General features: G+C 44.4%; 1 protein-coding gene across 2 annotated transcripts in view; it reads left to right on the top strand.

Moving 5' to 3' along the window:
* Sptbn1 (spectrin beta, non-erythrocytic 1) overlaps window positions 1-18,571 on the top strand; it is a 169,482-nt gene that overhangs the window by 149,283 nt on the left and 1,628 nt on the right. For both annotated transcript variants that reach the window (XM_090336921.1, XM_090336923.1), the window contains 12 exons: window positions 76-206; window positions 1,297-1,501; window positions 1,861-2,235; window positions 3,731-3,975; window positions 5,547-5,685; window positions 6,900-6,984; window positions 8,502-8,698; window positions 10,281-10,393; window positions 10,954-11,017; window positions 15,517-15,755; window positions 16,988-17,161; window positions 18,187-18,229. In XM_090336921.1, the coding sequence (XP_090193047.1) occupies window positions 76-206; window positions 1,297-1,501; window positions 1,861-2,235; window positions 3,731-3,975; window positions 5,547-5,685; window positions 6,900-6,984; window positions 8,502-8,698; window positions 10,281-10,393; window positions 10,954-11,017; window positions 15,517-15,755; window positions 16,988-17,161; window positions 18,187-18,229 (2,010 nt within the window). The remainder of the gene's footprint in view (window positions 1-75; window positions 207-1,296; window positions 1,502-1,860; window positions 2,236-3,730; window positions 3,976-5,546; window positions 5,686-6,899; window positions 6,985-8,501; window positions 8,699-10,280; window positions 10,394-10,953; window positions 11,018-15,516; window positions 15,756-16,987; window positions 17,162-18,186; window positions 18,230-18,571) is intronic.

Raw genomic sequence — 18,571 nt, 5'->3', positions numbered from 1 at the left:
TTGTTCCTTAAGGTAGAATCAGGCCAGAAGAGCTACTGTGCTTGTCTGTGGTTGTGACAATCCATCTCTTTTCAGGATGAGCAGAGTGCTGTCTCCATGTTGAAGAAACACCAAATTTTAGAGCAAGCGGTAGAAGACTATGCAGAGACAGTACACCAGCTCTCCAAGACAAGCCGGGCCCTGGTGGCTGACAGCCATCCTGAAAGGTGAGTGATTCTTTTTTTTTTTTATTAACACTGATTTTTTTACATCATATTTCAGATGTCAGGTTTAACAAGTATTCAAGAATTGAATCTCTATATGCAATCACTGGCACATAAAATTAAGCTGAGAGTTTGTCATAAATACATATCTATATATCATTATGTCTGCAGAGTAAACATCCCACCATAGATTTTTGTCTATGTAGTTATATATTTATATCTTCAAGGTCATGTGTGAGTGATTCTTTTGAGGCTGCCATCAGATACTCTGTACCTCCGTGAGAGCCCAAGAAGAAAATGGCCACATTCATCTTAAATTAGTGTTGAGGGGGATCTTTGTTCTTACATATAATTCAACAGCCTAAGGTGAACAGGAAGAGTAAAGGGTTACACTGTCAACTAATAGGAAGGCAGTTAGTACTTTGAGGGTAAGGATCTGCAGGCTGGGGGTGGAGCTCAGATGTGGAATATTTATTTGGAAAATGCATGTTCAAGGTCCTAGATCTGAGCCTCTAAGTACAAGTAAATAAGTAAACGAATGGACCTATAAGGGAAAAAAAGGACAAAAGGATAGCTCAACTTTTATGCAAGTACTCAGAATATCTTAGAGTAAATAGGCATGTGTGTGGTGTTTGCTCTGCGGCAAGAGTGTTAACTTGAGAAGCGCCCACTTCGGGCATTTTCTAGAATTGCTTTTTAGGAATTAAGGCAGATGAAGAGAGATGAAGTCACCCTTCCCTGCCCCCTGTTTTCCTGTCTCCAGGATAGGCACCAGCAAGTCCTTGTCTCTCTGATTTCCTGATGGGAGACTCTTACTCTGAGTAGAAGGTGGAGGGGAGAAAATTTAACCTCTTTAAAAAAAAAAAAATGCACTCAAGACCCAGGAAATGGAAGTAGCTAGAACCAGCTGTCATAGTAGGGGTAGGCAATACACACTGTTAGAAAAGATAGAGGCCATCGGTAGAGTTTTTCTTTTCAGGCTAAAAGATAGAAGTAGAAGCTTCCTTAGAGAAAATTTGTATTAATATTCCCTCCTTTGTGTCTCCCCAGAAGAAACTTGACATTTAAGGTGTCCTTTCTCCCCTCTTTTCAGTGAGCGCATCAGCATGCGGCAGTCCAAAGTGGATAAGCTGTATGCTGGCCTGAAGGACCTTGCCGAAGAGAGGAGAGGCAAGCTAGATGAGAGGCACAGGCTATTCCAGCTCAACCGAGAGGTGGATGACCTGGAGCAGTGGATTGCTGAGAGGGAGGTGGTCGCAGGGTCCCATGAACTGGGGCAGGACTACGAGCATGTCACTGTAAGTACCTGGGCAGAGCATGAGTGGCCTTTATCAAGGAAGTTGTGGAAGGCTGTGAGCAGATGTGATGTCCTGGACTCTAATCAGAAGTTGTGAGGTTCAGTTTCCACTTGGTTCTTTATCAAGTAATGTTGACTTAGATCGGCTCACCTCTCTTTGCCCCATCCTCTGACAATTATAGAAGGTCCAGTGAGAAAGACATGATAGTTTTTTTAGCACAGATTTGTTGTCCTTAAAGTCATGCCATACTACTTGTTACCTCCCACATGATTCCAGTTTCGTTGCCAGTGGCATTCACATGATCACAAAGTAAAATGTTCCCAATGGTCTCATTGATTTCTTTATACCCATCCTTTCAGATGTTGCAAGAACGATTCCGGGAATTTGCTCGAGACACAGGGAACATTGGGCAGGAACGTGTGGATACAGTCAATCACATGGCAGATGATCTCATCAACTCCGGGCACTCGGATGCTGCTACCATCGCCGAGTGGAAGGATGGTCTTAATGAAGCCTGGGCTGACCTGCTGGAGCTCATTGACACGAGAACACAGATTCTGGCTGCCTCCTATGAACTGCATAAGTTTTATCATGATGCCAAGGAGATCTTTGGGCGTATCCAAGACAAACACAAGAAACTGCCTGAGGAGCTTGGGAGAGATCAGAACACTGTGGAGACCTTACAACGAATGCACACCACCTTTGAGCATGACATCCAAGCTCTGGGCACTCAGGTGGGTGGTGATGCACTAAGATGCTATGTAGAAACTTCCCATTGCATCTCTTTGTTCCTTAGCTCCTCCAAACCTGCCTGAAAAGATTAGCAGAATTAAATATACATGTACTTGTGCACACATTATGATAATACTCCCATTTTGCAAGAGCTTTTCAGTCCATTGAGTTCTAAGTTTGCCACATTTGTAAACATGGTTAAATAACTCATGATGATAATAATTCTGCACATATAAACATTTGCAAGGTGTAGGCCTCAACAAGATTTTGTTTTATGTTATTGTGTCCATCCAGAATCTTTGCCAAAACCATGAACCATCCGAAAAGAAAAAATGAGATTTTAACATTTTAATATGCCTGATGTTTTCCACCCAGTATTGAAGGGCTAACACAAAGACTTTGTTTAAAAGATGTTTGACAAAGTAATAACAGTATAAGAGAAAATCTAGTGTAAACATTCGCTAGTTTCTACACTCTGTGCAGTTTCCTGTTTAATCATATCCCTTTTAGTTGAAAATGGAATGATATATTTCAGATCCCTAGAAAATAAGTCAGTTTGATTGTAAATGGATTTTGAGGGGTTTTGTTTTTGTCTATTGTGAATGTTTCCAGGCACTGGTGGCTCAATCCTAATTACTCATGAGGCTGAGATCTGAGAATAGATATTTGAAGCCAGCCTGGGCAGACAAAACTGTGAAATTCTTATCTCCAGTTAATGAGAATAAAGCTGCAAGTGGAGATGTGGCTCAAGTGGTAGATCACCAGCCTTGAGCAAAAAACTTAAGAGCATAGGGCTTCTGTGTGAAGCCACAAGAGTGGAGAACAGCCAAACCATTGATTAGTGCCCTGTGTAGCAAACATTTTCTACCAGAGGCCAGATAGTAAATATTTTGGCTTTGTATGGAACATTTAGTCTTTATTATAGCTATTTGCCTTTGCCATCTTAGCATAAAGCAGCTATAGGCAACAGGGGATGAATAGTTATAGCTGTGTTATAGTATATATTTATTTAAAAAGAAAGAAAAAGAGTCACAGACTTTTCTGCCTGGGGTTAGCAGGAAATCCTCAGATTGGCACAATCCTCAGATCTCAGCATCCAGAGAATCTAGGATTGCAAGAGTCATCAGCACGTGGCTGATAGAAATTATCTTTACCCTGAATAAGCAGGGAAGGTGTTGGTTTTGGGGACTGTATCTGGAAATGTCCCACTCATGCCATCTTTATATCTTTATATCCCAGGCTACATCCAGGGCTCCTTTCCTCACCTTTCTTGCCTGTATATCTGTAGCATTTATTTTATATTGGTATGAAGCCAACAATGCAGTTGCATAGGTTTACAGAACCTGTCTCTTTCTGACTGGGGCCTCCTCAGTGAAATCAGAGCTCTTGAGGGACAATGGCCCCATTTGGCCTGGCGCTCCTTTAGTAGCTGAGTGATAAGGAAGGAGTGTGGGGAGATTGGGGTCAACTTGACTCATCTTCCCCATGGCTTTGCAGGTGAGGCAGCTACAGGAAGACGCAGCTCGCCTCCAGGCAGCCTATGCGGGTGACAAAGCTGACGACATCCAGAAACGTGAGAACGAGGTCCTAGAAGCCTGGAAGTCCCTGCTGGACGCCTGTGAGGGCCGCAGGGTGCGGCTGGTGGACACAGGGGACAAGTTCCGCTTCTTCAGCATGGTGCGGGACCTCATGCTCTGGATGGAGGATGTCATCCGGCAGATAGAAGCCCAAGAGAAGCCAAGGTAATAAATACTCTGGGCCCTCTGGGTGCAGAGATGGGGACAGCCATCACTGCTTCCGATGTCTCTTGCACTCCATTGCCAGGACCCGTGGACCTTCCTAGGTTCTATTCCATACTCACCTGTGCCTTCCTGGTCATGTATCCTAGGCACTCATAGCCATCTTATCTTTGGAATGAGATAGCATTTTCTAAGATTTTGATTTTTTGTTTTTGTTTTTGTTTTTTTTGGCCAGTCCTAGGGATTGAACTTAGGGCCTGAGCACTGTCCTTGGGCTTTCTCAAGGCTAGAACTCTACCACTTGAGCCACAGTACCACTTCTGGCTTTTCTTTGTATGTAGTACTGAGGAATTGAACCTGGGTCTTCGTGCATGCTAGGCAAGCACTCTACCACTAGACCAAACTCCTGACCCCTAAGTTTGTTTGTTTGTTTTTGTGCTGATCATAGGACCTACGCTCTAACCTGGAGCTTTTTTGCTTAAGGCTAGTACTCTACCACTTGAGCCAAAGCTCTACTTTGTGAGGGTTGGTGATCAATTGAGATGAGTCTTATGAACTTCCTGCTCAGACTGGCTTTGAACTGAGATCTCTAGATCTCAGCCTCCTAAGCAATTAGGATGACAGGCGTGAACCACAGGCACCCAGCTCACTCTTCCCCTGCTGATTAGATTAAAAGTCCTTCTGTCCCTTTCCATACACATTACCAAAGAGATCACTCTCCACATCTGCTTTAGTGGTGTTGTGGGATGATAAGTTAATGTTCGTTCTCTGCTTTTGTTTCATTCAAAGCAGTGAAAAGTTCAATAGTTGAACAAACAAGCACAGATATAACCTACCAACTTTCACTCCCTTGTAACTGAGATAAAAAACTGTACCATAATATAAGAAATATTTCTGTCAGTCTTACCAGGTGCTGGTGTCACATGTCTGTAATTCTAGCTATTTAGGAGGCTGAGATCAGAGGATCTCAGTCAAAGCCAGCCCAGGAAGAAAGTCTGTGAGATTCTTACCTCTAACTAACCATCAGAGAACTGGAAGTGGCACTGTGACTCAAAGTGGTAGAACACCAGCCTTGAGCAGAAGAGCTTGAGGACAGTGCCCAGACCCTGAGTTCAAGCCCCACAACCAATAAATAAAATAATAAAAAGCAGTCTTACTCCCTGGGCCATGGCCAGTAGATTTTGATCTATGAGGAGTTCTCACAACAAAACCACTGATTTCCCCTCTCTATTATTTTCTGTCTTGGTTCTGAGACTCCCCACCTGTTCTGGGGTATACATCCTGAGCCCTGTGGACAGAGCGCCTGCCCAAATTGCATTTCGGGATAAAGGTTTATACTGAAAATAGGCAGTTTTCTTACACTTACCAAATGACCCTTCTGAATTACTCAGCACAAATAAAAGGAGCTGAGTGAGTCATCCCCCCTGGGACCTTAGCCTCATGGACCTGTGAACCAGCCTCAAAGGCCAGTTCAACCATCATTTTCCCTCAAATTGACCACATATTTTAAAACCTACATACTTGTATTTAAAACACTTGATTTCCTAAAAGAGGTGTTACTGGTCTAATTTTAGGGATGTGTCATCTGTTGAACTATTAATGAATAATCATCAAGGTATTAAAGCTGAAATTGATGCTCGCAACGACAGTTTCACAACCTGCATTGAACTTGGGAAATCCCTGCTGGCTAGAAAGCACTATGCATCTGAGGAGGTAATGCCACTCCTTGGGGCTGTGGGAGGGATCAGCCTGTGGGACGGATTAGCTGGAGATGAGATAAAAACTAACTGGAGAGGGTGTGTGCAGATGCACACACATCATAAACAGAAAGCTATGAATGGCTATCCCTGGATTCTATCCACGACCTCCCTAAATCCTAGACTCCCTAGATGCTTATATAAAATGCTATATTATTTGTAAATCACCAACAGCATCCTCCCACATGTTTTAAAGCTGGGTTACTCATAACAGCTAACACAAGGTGAATGAAATGTAATTATTATACTAGGCTGCCTAAAGAATGACAAGAAAAAGAAGTTCATGTGTTCCTTACACTTAGTTACTTTTTGTAATGTTTCCAGTCTGCATTGGTTAAATTCTTATTTACAGAACCTGCAAGTACAAAGTAAACCACATGTGTGCACACCCTCATACACAAATTTCAAAACTTACTTTCTCCTGCCTGCCTAGAATGACAGGAAATTTTCTTTTTACTTTATTTATTTTGCCAGTCTTGGGCTTAGCTCAGGGTCTGAGCCCTGCCGTTGGATTTTATGTATGTGGTACTGAAGAATCGAACCTGGGTCTTCGTGCATGCTAGGCCCTGGGTCTTCGTGCATGCTAGGCAAGCACTCTACCACTAGGCCAAACTCCGGGCCCAAGACAGGCAATATTGTAGACCAGAGCCAGCAATTCTGTGACAAAGAAGGTAATTTTTTAAGGGCCTCTGGTTAAAAAATTGACCTGTCTTTACTCCTCCATCAGTACCCTGCTGGTTCACACCTATTCTCCATTAAATTTGTCTTTAGCATTTTGTTGCTTTGCTCATGGGGTGGTGGCATTGACAAGTTCCGTGACAGGGCCCCTGTGTGAGGGTGGATGTCATCCTCTTACAGAGGCCAGGACATGGCTCCGTTGCTGTTCCTCTCTTTGTGAATATGATCACTCCAGGACTGATCTCCCAGGGGTCAGGGATGCCCAGTGCATTGTTGGCTCCTTACAAGAAAGCAGCTTTGCGGGGTGTTCCTTCTGAAAGAAACCATGCCTTTCCAGCTGTAGTCCCAGGATGCATATCAACTGAGCTCATGGTTCCTAGCTTAGTGGTAGTCACTGCAGAAAAGACTTACTTGTGTGAAATGACCTCTAGGAAAGATAAGAAGGACACAGTGTGCACCTGCTAAGATGTCTGGAATCTTCTTTTCATGCAGATCAAAGAAAAGTTACTACAGTTGACGGAAAAGAGAAAAGAAATGATTGACAAGTGGGAAGACAGATGGGAATGGTTAAGACTGAGTAAGGACATACTTCATTTCTCTTTCTACTCTATTGGGGCATCCATGGAAAGCATGCATGGTTTTCTCTCAGCTTTATTTAATGCATTATTATTACTTGATGATTTTTGGCATTCGATATGCTTTTTCTTGCTGGCATAGTCAATATTTTTCACTCTATGATTGATCATAGTGTTGTAAGTGGGATTTGGGACTTAGATGCATGAGTATGAGAATGTGACGCATGAGTATGAGAATGTGACATCTGTCTAGATACAAAGCCCCTCCCATCATCTTCAACATGATTTCTTCACAATCAAAGTGAAAAACTAGCTCGCCTTATATCTGGTATTTTTTAGTGGAAGATTGTTAGCATTAACATCTCTTAAAGTTTTGCCTTGCACTCAGCATTCTTCTGAGTGTTTTGTCACATGTAAATACCTCCAATGATCTTGTGAGGTAGAATCTATTTTTTGTCCTCATATTTATCAAGGAAGATGAGCCCTTGCAAGGATTATAGTGTATAATATTAGAAATTACATCTCATAATTGGTCTGAACATTAAAAATAGAGTAATTCACCATACTTTGACATTCTGTGATAGAACTCTGGGTACTGCCCTTAGGTTCTAAGCCCATTCATATACACATTGGGTGCTTGCTAGAAGTAAACTGCAAAGGAGTCCTTTTGAAAAGGTTTGTAGAAGATTCGTGGAGGCACATCCTGTTAGGCCTATAGTTCTGATGTCTCGCTCTGGGCCATTCTTTGAGAATTTGACTTAGTTTTTTTGAAAACTCTCAATTTCATTCAGTGAATCAAAAGCCATGTATCATATACTGCGATAAACTGAATACCACATGATCTGCACAGTCCTTACCTTAAGACCCTACGCAGAGATGCCTTATTCTCTGTTTACTAAATTGGGAGCCACTAAGGTGTCAAAACATAACCATCCTACTGCAGGGATACTGGTGCCGCCCGCAGTCCACTTCTTACCTGGCTAGCCCTGGAATTGCCAGCAGTAATACAGTGAGAAGTAATGTTAGCTCGGTGTGAAGCCAGGTTTGCTAGGTCCCATCTCCTCCTGCTTGCAGGGTAGAAATGTTCTGTGGTTTCACATGGAGGGACAAGGATGAGGCACAATGCCACTTTGGTCCAAACTGTTGCTTCCCTCCACCACCACCCCCAAGAGAAAACGGGGTCCCACGAATCCTTCTAGGTTCTAAGGACCTGTTTCATGGAGGTAGAGCTAAGTGATGAGAATACATTGTGGATGTGCACCGTTTAATCTGCTAGGCGTTGTCCCACTTAGGAAATGTTCGCACACTGTTATGGAAGTCTGCTCTCAGTATAAAATCTGCCCAGTAATATTTATTTAGTCATGACTGCCGTGAAGATAAAATAGCATATATGACCCGTACTGCGCTTGCATTGGAGGATGCCAGGCTTGTAGACCATAAACTGTGCGCACAATGCCTCCAGAGGGCAGTGGTGCCAGGTGACCCTGAGGCCTGAATTCACTATTGGTACCCTGTGCAGTTTTGGAGGTCCATCAGTTCTCAAGGGATGCCAGCGTGGCCGAGGCTTGGCTGCTCGGACAGGAGCCATACCTATCCAGCCGCGAAATTGGCCAGAGCGTGGATGAGGTGGAGAAGCTCATCAAGCGCCACGAGGCATTTGAGAAGTCTGCAGCGACCTGGGATGAGAGGTTCTCCGCCCTGGAAAGGCTGACAACAGTAAGCAATCTCTAGATACAGAGCCTGGGCATGGCACTGGGCCTATGTTGATAGTCCCCAATCAGTTTCACATGCCTGTGATCCTAACCCTTAGCAGGCTGAGGCAGAAGGTGTGTAGGAAAGTTTGATGCCAGCCTGGACCACATGGTAAGACCAGCAGAAACCTCTCTCTCATAGCACCAGAAGCGGCTTAGGACTCCTCTCCTCCAGATACCTGGATTGAGATATTTGTCTAGTAGGCTTCTGCCTGATAACTGATGGCCAAGATTTAGACTTGTCTTTCTTTGACTGTTTGGCCTTCAGTAGCTCAGGTTGAGTTAGGAACTTCTCAGGAAATTAAGGATTTGAATTCTCATTTAGTAGCTTCCCCCTGGGCCACTGTAAGGCCTCTCATTTGCGTTGGTGTCTTTCACCAGCACAGATCCCTTGTGGGGGCGGCTAGGGTGCTATTGTTTCTTCTTCTAAGACTTTCGTACTCATGGTCAAAAATGAATTCCTTGTAGTATACAAAAATGACAGGGGGAAATTGCCCTTATTTCTACAGTTCTGGAAAATTAACATGCACCTGCATCCTTTTTCTGCTAAAACAGTACTTTCACTGTGTGTGTACATTGCTCATAAAATGGCTGTGGTACAGGTAAATGGAATTTCTCCCCTCCCCCCTTCTCTCTCTTGCTTATTTGTGCCAGTCTGGGCTTGAATTTAGAGCTTGGGCACTGTCCTTGAGCTTTTTTTTTCTTTCTTTTTTTTTTTTTTTAAACCAGTCATTGGGATTGAACTCAGGGCCTGAGCACTGTCCCGGGCTTTCCTCAAGGCTAGAGCTGTACCACTTGAGCCATAGCACCACTTCCGGCTTTTTCTATGTATGTGGTTACTGAGGAACCTAACCTCCGTCTTCCTTTGTGCTAGGCAAGCACCCTACCACTAGGCCAAACTCTAGGCCCCTGTCCTTGAGCTTTCTTAAGGCTAGTGCTCTACCACTTGAGCCACAGCACCGCTTCTGGCCTTTTCTGTATATGTGGTACTAAGGAATCAAACTCAGGGCTTTGTGGCATGCTAGGCAAGTGCTCTACCAGTAGGCCACACTCCGGGCCCTGGCCCTGAACTTTCTTTGCTTAAGGCTAGTACTCTACTACTGAAATTATAGCCGCCCCACTTCTGGCTTTTTAGTAGTTACTTGGAGATGACAGTCTCATGAACTTCCCTGCTCAGACCGGCTTCAAACCACAATCCTCAGGTCTCAGCATCCTAAGTAGCAAGGATTATAGGCATGAGCTGAGCTCTGCTGTCTTGTGTTGGTGGTGGTGTTTATATGTTCTGGAGATTTGGACACTTTTCTCCTGGCAGAGTTGATGTAGAAATTAAACCCATTCTCCTAACAGACACACAAACCAATAGGAAAGGGAGATTTTGCTGGCTTAGCCCAGCTGTAGTTGCTATGAACTCCCTACCATTTTACTGGGGACAGTAAAGCTTCAGGTTGCCCCATGTGAACTAGGGTAGAGAACCAGATGCAAGGGCCTCCCTTTCCATAAAAGTTTCAAGTGCAAGCCCTGCTGAGCCTCACCATGTTCTCCCCCAGCTGGAGTTACTGGAAGTGCGCAGACAGCAAGAGGAAGAGGAAAGGAAGAGGAGGCCACCTTCTCCAGAGCCAAGCACAAAGGCTTCGGAGGAGGCCGAGTCCCAGCAGCAGTGGTAAGTCGTGCAGCATGAGAGGCTGGAATCTCCATCTCAGTAGCCAGCAAGGTTTCTCCTTGTCTGTGAGGGCCTGGCCATATCCCTTCCCACTCATTATTTTATTACACCATTTAAAAATCCATGTTACCCCCAGGTCACAGCTGAGCCGGTGGCAGAGCTGGAATGTAGACAGTACCTCTTGGACTGTGGGCACCTGAACACACACACAGGCTCAGAATTTCCATAGCATGTGGGGAGTGAACTGCCCTACCCAGATTTTAGGCCAGCTATTTCATGGCAGTTGCTCTGAAAATCCTTGGTAGCTTCACATAAAGGGAGAACTTCACATAAAAGGCTGCTTATGTTGGTGTGGTGGGGTGCAGACAGAACATCCCCTTAATCTTACTGTATATGAGATCTGTCCAGAACACTTGGAAATTGCAAGTTGGTTTTGTTTTAAGTCACATTGTGTGAAAGACATTGTGCTTATTTTCTTTTTCTCTTCTTCCCTCCTTGCCCTTTTCCTTCCTGTTTTTCCTTCTGCCTCTTTCCTCTTTTCCCTTCCCCTCACCTAACAGGGATACTTCAAAAGGAGAGCAAGTTTCCCAGAACGGTTTGCCGGCTGAGCAGGGATCGCCACGGGTTAGTTACCGCTCTCAAACCTACCAAAACTACAAAAACTTTAATAGACGGACAGCCAGTGACCAGCCATGGTCTGGAATGTGAAGTTCACTACCGTGTGTCAAGAAACCAGTTTTTCCAGATACTGTTGGGTTTGACTTTTTTTTTTTCTTCCACTTCACCCAAAGTTTTAAAAGTTTTACTTAATTCATAGCCTTTTGTGATATATGTTTGCATTTAATTCATGTTTATTTGGGTCTCCTAACTGATGGATGCTCGATGCCTTAAAGCAGCATACTTACTTTTTGTTTATTGTGAGCTTTTTACTTTATTAAGATTTTACAGCGAAAGCCTTACATGAGTAATTGAAATTAAATGAGATTACAGCATTATGAAGAAGAAAACTAGAATCTTAACAGGTATGGCATATCCAGTTATACTAACAGGGCACAGTACTGCACTGAAGGTACTGTGCCATTTGCAGAAGCTATTAACCTGCAAGTTTATCCTAGTAACCAGAAAGCTGGTATGTAAGGAAGGAGGGATTGAGTAGTGAAATGAAAACTTAGTCATCTATGTAACATTCCAGGAAGGATGCATTATTTCATTGAAGATGATAGGAGATGGGGGCAAGGGAGAGGAACTCTGATCTTCTCAGGAAACTGTTCAACTTTTCAGTGCAGAATTACAATATTTTGAGAGCCTGGGTTCATTTATTTTTTATAAACCAATTGCTCTCTTTTCTGCCAAGTCCCTAGTTGAGAACCATAGACTTCCTTGCAGCCCACATTGCTGCCAGCCTTGGAAGTAAATTGCCCACTGACTGCTGCCACCTCTGTCTTGGTCACTGTCAGCCCTCATCAGACATGGCAAAGTGCCAGCAGCTTACAGAGTTCTGGAAGCCTGCCTTACCAGGCTTCCTGACTTCTCTGTTCAGTGACTTCAGGGTGTCAAATTGAATTTCCCAAACAAATGAAACTAAAGCCATTCTGGTTCATCCTGATTACTTGAGCAACACATGGCAGGACCTGTGCCAGGGGCACTCGAGAACCTCCTGGCTTCAGAGGTCACTTTAGTGTCTGTGAATAGAAACTCAGTGGTATAGCTCGAGTGAATCTTCTGATTCATTCATTTTTCTCAAAACTTTTTGTGGGACTCTAATGAAGAGTCTTTTAAGATGGCATATTACCAGGCCACCAACAGGGATTGAAAATGTTTTAACAGAAATCCTTTTCCTTAGGAATAAAAGCTGATGAAAGAGGTGATTGCCTGATCAAAACAAAACAAAATCCATACTGCATCAAAGCCTTGTGAGACATTCACTTGCTTATTTGCCATATTTAGATGTGTTAGTGAGTCAGAAACCTGTTTTGGTATGTGTTCTCCATGAGTTGAGTCTGATTTGTCTTTTCATTTCATGATGCATGTCTTTTTTTTTCTTTTGTCAGGATAACATCATATAGCATCTTGTTTGTTTTTCATTATCTCTATGTACATATCTATCTACTTGTGACTGTAGATGGGTATATAGATAGATGCCAAGCTTCGTATGTTCTGGGGGTAGTGTGTTCCATTATTGGGTCTCTGCCTTAAAACACATCCAAATTTTTTATGGGGAAGGGGCCTTGCTTTGATCGTTAAGGAACCCTAAAACATGTTTCTGGCCCCAAATTACATTTTGTGTGTTACTGAAGTATACGTATATGTGATGGTATCGTATATGTGTGTATGTGTGTGTGTTTAAATTTTGTGTCATCCAGACTGATGGCTCAGTTTTCTTTTTATACTCAGAAGTCAAAGTAAAACTCCACATACACACATGAGAAAAGAGTGCTATGATGCTTTTGTAGCCTTTGCTCTCATGCCTATTTTTAATCTAGATTTCAAATGATAGTCTTGCTAGAACAAAATTGTAATTGACAATTGAAGAAAAGGCTATTCCATTCTTTTGGAGTGATGATGCAGAGACTCAAGTTAATGAACTTGAAAGTGGTGTTGCTTCATGCACTTTGAAAATCGAGCAGGAGTTTCCTGTGCTACTAGTCACATTGCATTTCTGTTCACCTCCTGATTTAAGCCTCTCAGATGTGGCCAACCACTAAAGCACTGTGGACTAATGCTGGAGGGAAGCACTGGGGTGGGCGTGGGGATGGGATGTCCACATGTAACTGCTGTTTGATCATAGCACTATGATTTGCTTTTGATGTTTGTCTCTAGTGGTGTGTTGTCTGTTGGCATGCTTGAAGCACATGTCCATTAAAATTCATTTTGTTCCTTTTATTTTCCTTGTTTTCTTGGTTAGTGACTCATTTGCATAAATATTAATTCCCTCTTTGCATACTGGTTTGGGGTTTTCTCTTTCCCTCTAACTCTAAATTTAGAAAAAAAATTTTTGCTGCAGCATTTCCCTCAGAAGAGATTTCTCTGGACTCCTTACCTTGAAGTTGATCAAGTCTGATAAAGTCTAGCTTTTCTCAGATAAACATCTGCCTCTCCACGTCATCACTGTTACTAGTGGCTTTCAGGCCAAACCTGCAGCACGAAATTTTTTTTAACTTGGTTTCTGTACATCCTAACTAACCCCGTGTCACTCTGGACTCACACTTTCTACACCAAACTCACTTACTCCTCACCACAAGTTTCCTGAGACCTCCTACTAGAAGAGATTTGTCAACTATAAAATCCACTCCTGTTTTAATTCAGAGTTTCTGTCTTAGTTATTATTTCCTCTCCTACAACTCTCTCCTAAAAGTGAAAGGGAAGCCAGGCACAGTGATGTACACTTGCAGTCCCCGCTATTTGAAAGACTGAGGCAAGAACATTGGGAGCCTGCACCTAACCTAAACCTAGCAGTAAGACAATTTTCTTTCCCTTTCCCCAAGAAGTGGTGTAAAGAGGAGGGTGGGGTTGTAATAGCTTCTGGCTCATAGACACATCTCAGCAGGTTGATATATAATAAGGCCAGGATAACACACACACACACACACACACACACACACACACACCCCTACCTACCTACCTTTCTGCCCTAATATGCTTTTTACATCACTGTGATAGCAAAGAATTCCAATCAAAAGCACCTTAAATTGCACAGCCTCTAGTCACACCCTAAACCTTGATGCCAGTTATGATGACTTGCATAAACTAGTGACTCTCCACTCCTTCCAGCCCCAGGGAATGAATTTCATTTAAAATCGAGCTTTAGACTCAGCCACATAGATAAAACCCAAGTGAGAAGCCCAGTCCCTGAGAGTTGACAGATCTGTGTTCAAGTGGTGGCGGCCAGTCTACCGCTTCTCCTGCCAAGGTTGTTGCTGCTAATTTGGTGTCACTCGGATTCTGGGCAGCAGTGGGATGTAGCTAATGAGTGTGCCATTGACACCTCCATGTTTGTCTGTGTATAAGGGTGCTGTAATCCACTAAAGCGTCAGCCACACCCAGCTTTAGTAACTTGCTAATCCACGCCCTGGGTGTATCAGCCAGGGGCTGCTACAGTTCATGGTACACAGTTGATGGTACACAGGCTGAAAGTGGTAATGAATCAAGAGAGCCTACTCCATGTCCAAAGCCGAAAAGCTGTGAGGGTCACAGTTTAAGTGAGCTTGGGAAGGAACGCTCCCGAAGACGTCTCCAGCCTGCTGGGTCGGAGCCCTGGAAGCCTGGCTGTCTCTGGGCTTTCTCGTCTCAGTGCAGCAAGGCACCGTGATCAACCACCCGTGATGGGGAAGGCCCTGGTTCTGTCTGTGTTTGGGGGTAAATAGCTGTGTGGTGTTGAGTGACTGTGATTGGCTTTTCCAGCTCCTTTAACAAAAACTACAACCCACTCACCATCCACCTTTCGGCAGATGTGATTCCATTGGTGTTTGTTGACCTGCCTTTTTTTCCTTCCAGCCCTTAAGCTCTGAAGTCTAACGGGGAGGGGAGATATGAAATGCATGACTGTCATCCTAATTCTGCATGTGTTTATGACCATGTGTTTGCGGGGAGGCAGGGAGGCAGAGCCTTTTCAGAAACCTGAGATCTCTCCTTGTCTCAGTGTGTGGGAATGCTGGATAGTTGTGGTAGAGTTGTGTCTCCATCTGTTTGTGAATGCCCTTTTGCTTCAACCTCAGCCCTCTGGTGGCACCCTTGGATGTAAGGTGGCTGCTGTATAACGTCCATTCTCTCTCATATTAAATGTGTGATCGTTGCTGTTGTCCTTTTGTTTTAAAGTAACCCTAAGAGGAGATGGTCTGAGCTATGTCCAAGAAAACAGAGGTATCAGGGGAGCATAGTGCAGTAAAACTCACCCTGGCATTTCGCTTTTCTCATTTTCCCCGCGAGCGGGCGGCCCTTAATCCATTCCTACTTTCTAATGTCCTTGGTGTCCAGCTGGCTTTGTGGGGTATGCAAGGGTTTTACTGTACTGCCTCCATCTGTGCCAGACATTTATACACAGCCACGTGTGCAAGTCAGTCAGAGCATATACAGTGGCCCTGTGGCTCTCAAGGTTAGCTAAGTAGCCTCTCTGCTGTCCCTAGATTACAGATACCATGGACACCAGTGAAATGGTCAACGGCGCTGCTGAGCAGAGGACAAGCTCCAAAGAGTCCAGTCCCATCCCCTCCCCAACCTCTGACCGCAAGGCCAAGTCTGCACTCCCAGCCCAGAGTGCCGCCACCCTGCCAGCCAGGACGCAGGAGACACCCTCCGCCCAGATGGAAGGCTTCCTAAACCGGAAGCACGAGTGGGAGGCCCACAATAAGAAAGCCTCAAGCAGGTAAGGGTAGCTCAGGCATGGCAGCCTGGGAGTGGGAGGGATGGGACAGGGTAGCCTCGGGGTGGACCAGCTGCCCAGCCCAGGGGAGGAGGCCAGGCTCCTGTGCAGTCACAGGTGCAGCAGCCCCTGGGGTTCGCTTCTACTTGGGACAGACACTGGAAGGCCTGGAATGGAGTGTCATTCTCGGTTCATCCTGAGAAGGAATTTGCTGCACTGACAAGTCTTCCTTACATTTAATGATTCCTCTAGGACTCCAGGTGGGATCTACCTGCTAAGTTTCCTCTGGCCTTATCCTGTCAAATCAAACATGTCCTAAGGGGTACTCTCAGCTAGCAAAGATGGTGTAAAACTCATCTCATTATAAATCCTTTGTGCTTAACAGTCTGTACTGCGTAGGTTGACAATTGTGCAGTCATGCAGGCTGCCCACCTCAGGGGGCTATGCTATCTGATATCTGTCATTCTTGTTGGCGATGACATACACACAAATTCATGTGATTATTGTGAAAAATTAACATCATGGTTTACTATACATAGGGAAGGTCCCCTTAGTCCAGCAGAAATACCCAGAAGTGTTAATGGCTTTGGATCTGCCACCTTGTCAAGTAGCTGAATCACATAAACAAGGCCACCAAGACAGGAGGAGCTTCCACTTGAAACTAAACATGTTTCAAACGAGCCCAGCCTGACCCCTTTGCCATAGCAGAGAGCCTGAGCACCAGTGGTTCCCAGCAGAGCTGAGCGAGCCTTTGCTTAATAGAAAGCAGGACCACGTTTCTCCCCCAAATTCAGACATGGTGGTACCCTCAAAAGTTGCCACTGCAGCCACATAGGGTCTGCCCCAGGAGTCTCTGAAGGAATTTTATTCTGTATTTTAATGCTTAGTGCAATATTTAGGTGGGCCTTTTAGGAAGAGTGGTCACACTGTGGTGACCATTTCATGTCAGATTCTTTTTTTGGGGGGGGGGCGCGGGTCGTGGGGCTTGAACTCGGCCTGGGCATTGTCCCTGAGCTCTTCAGCTCAAGGCTACTGACAACACTTGAGCCCAGACCCATTTCCTGTTTTTCTAGAGGTTAATTGGAGATAAGAGTCTCAGGTCCTTTTGTGCCCAGGCTGGCTCTGAACCTTGATCTTCAGATCTCAGTCTCTTGAGTAGCTAAGATCACAGGCGTGAGCCACCACACCGCCTTCAATCAGATTCTTAATGACAGATCTTTCTTTGCTATGTGTAGGTCCTGGCACAATGTATATTGTGTCATAAATAACCAAGAAATGGGTTTCTACAAAGACGCCAAAACCGCTGCTTCCGGCATCCCCTACCACAGTGAGGTCCCTGTGAGCCTGAAGGAAGCAGTCTGCGAAGTGGCCCTTGACTACAAGAAGAAGAAACACGTGTTCAAGCTCAGGTGAGGGTTGGCATGCTTTATGGTGACTGAAAGTGACTGTGAATTTATGTTTACCCCACAGTTTTATATTTTTGTCTTTTTTTGCAAGACAGAGAGAGAGAGAATGTGTTGTATTTTTTTCCCTCTTTATTTCAGTACTGGGATTGAACTCAGGTCACTGAACTTGCTAGGCAGAGCTCTATCACACCTCCAGCCCTGGGAGTGGTTTTCTTCCATCAGACTGTGATGGATTGGTTGAGGCATTTGGTGGCTTGTCCGGTAGGGTGTAGGGGGAAAATTGTCTTTTTTTGGACTCAGGGCCTGAGCACTGTCCTTGGGCTTTCTCAAGGCTAGAGCTCTACCACTTGAGCCTCAGCACCTCCACATACACGAAGGAAAGCCTCAGCTTTTTTTTCTATGTATGAGGTACCAAGGAATTGAACCTGGGTCTTCATGCATGCTAGGCAAGCACTCTACCACGAGGCCAAACTCCCGGCTCCAGAAAATTGTCTTTTGAATTCAGTTTTAGACCAACAATCAAAAGCACAAGTACTCTTCATTCTACAATAAAGTCAGGTGTTGTTCAGTACTTTTTTTCTTTTTGGTGCCAGTCCTAGGGCTTGAACTCAAGGGCCTAAAAGCCATCCCTAAGGATTTGTACTCAAGGCTAGCACTCTACATTTAAGCTATAGCTCTATTGACATCTTTTGATAGTTAATTGGAGATAAGAGTCTCACAGTTTCCTGCCCCAGCTGGCTTTGAATGGTGATCCTCAGATCTCAGTCTCCTGAGTAACTAAGATTACAGGTGTGAGCATCGAGCAGCTGTAGTATGGCGTGGGGAATTACATCACTTTTGGATGCCGAGGGGCTGTTGCTGGACCTGTCTGGGTCTCCAGGGATGCTTGGTTGGCAATGTGGGTAAAATTCTCATTGTTTCTGGTGTGAATCTGTGGCTTGCTCAGATCTCATGTAGAATATGGAAAGTGGTGTATTTACATTTTTGATATTAAATAGTAATCCTTTTTTATTTTTTTACAATTACAGACTAAATGATGGCAATGAGTACCTCTTCCAAGCCAAAGATGATGTAAGTTACTAGCTTTTGTTTTTCTCAAATATGCAGCACAAGTAAGTTTGTGTAATGTTGTTTGCCTAAGTAATGATCAATGGCGATGTGTCCTGTGCTCTGCACAGTCACAGTCTCTAACATGATGCTTCTTTCCATGTCTTTGGAAAGCAGCCAGTGTCATCCTGTGTCCCTCTGCGATGGAAGGGGGTTGGCACTTACACTGGAGTTAAGGGAGGAATCCTTGCCTGCCCTTCCCAGCTGGAGGGCGCAGGAGGGGGTGTAGAAACACAGGCCCGGTCAGGAGCCTTCTGTGCCACAGCCTTCCACCTCTATCCAGCTGTGGTGTGGCTGTATTCCACT

Source organism: Megascapheus bottae, chromosome 7 (genome assembly GCF_031878675.1).
Source record: "Megascapheus bottae isolate mThoBot1 chromosome 7, mThoBot2.hap1, whole genome shotgun sequence".
Taxonomy (NCBI): domain Eukaryota; kingdom Metazoa; phylum Chordata; class Mammalia; order Rodentia; family Geomyidae; genus Megascapheus; species Megascapheus bottae.
This window is presented reverse-complemented; position numbering and strand designations above follow the sequence as displayed.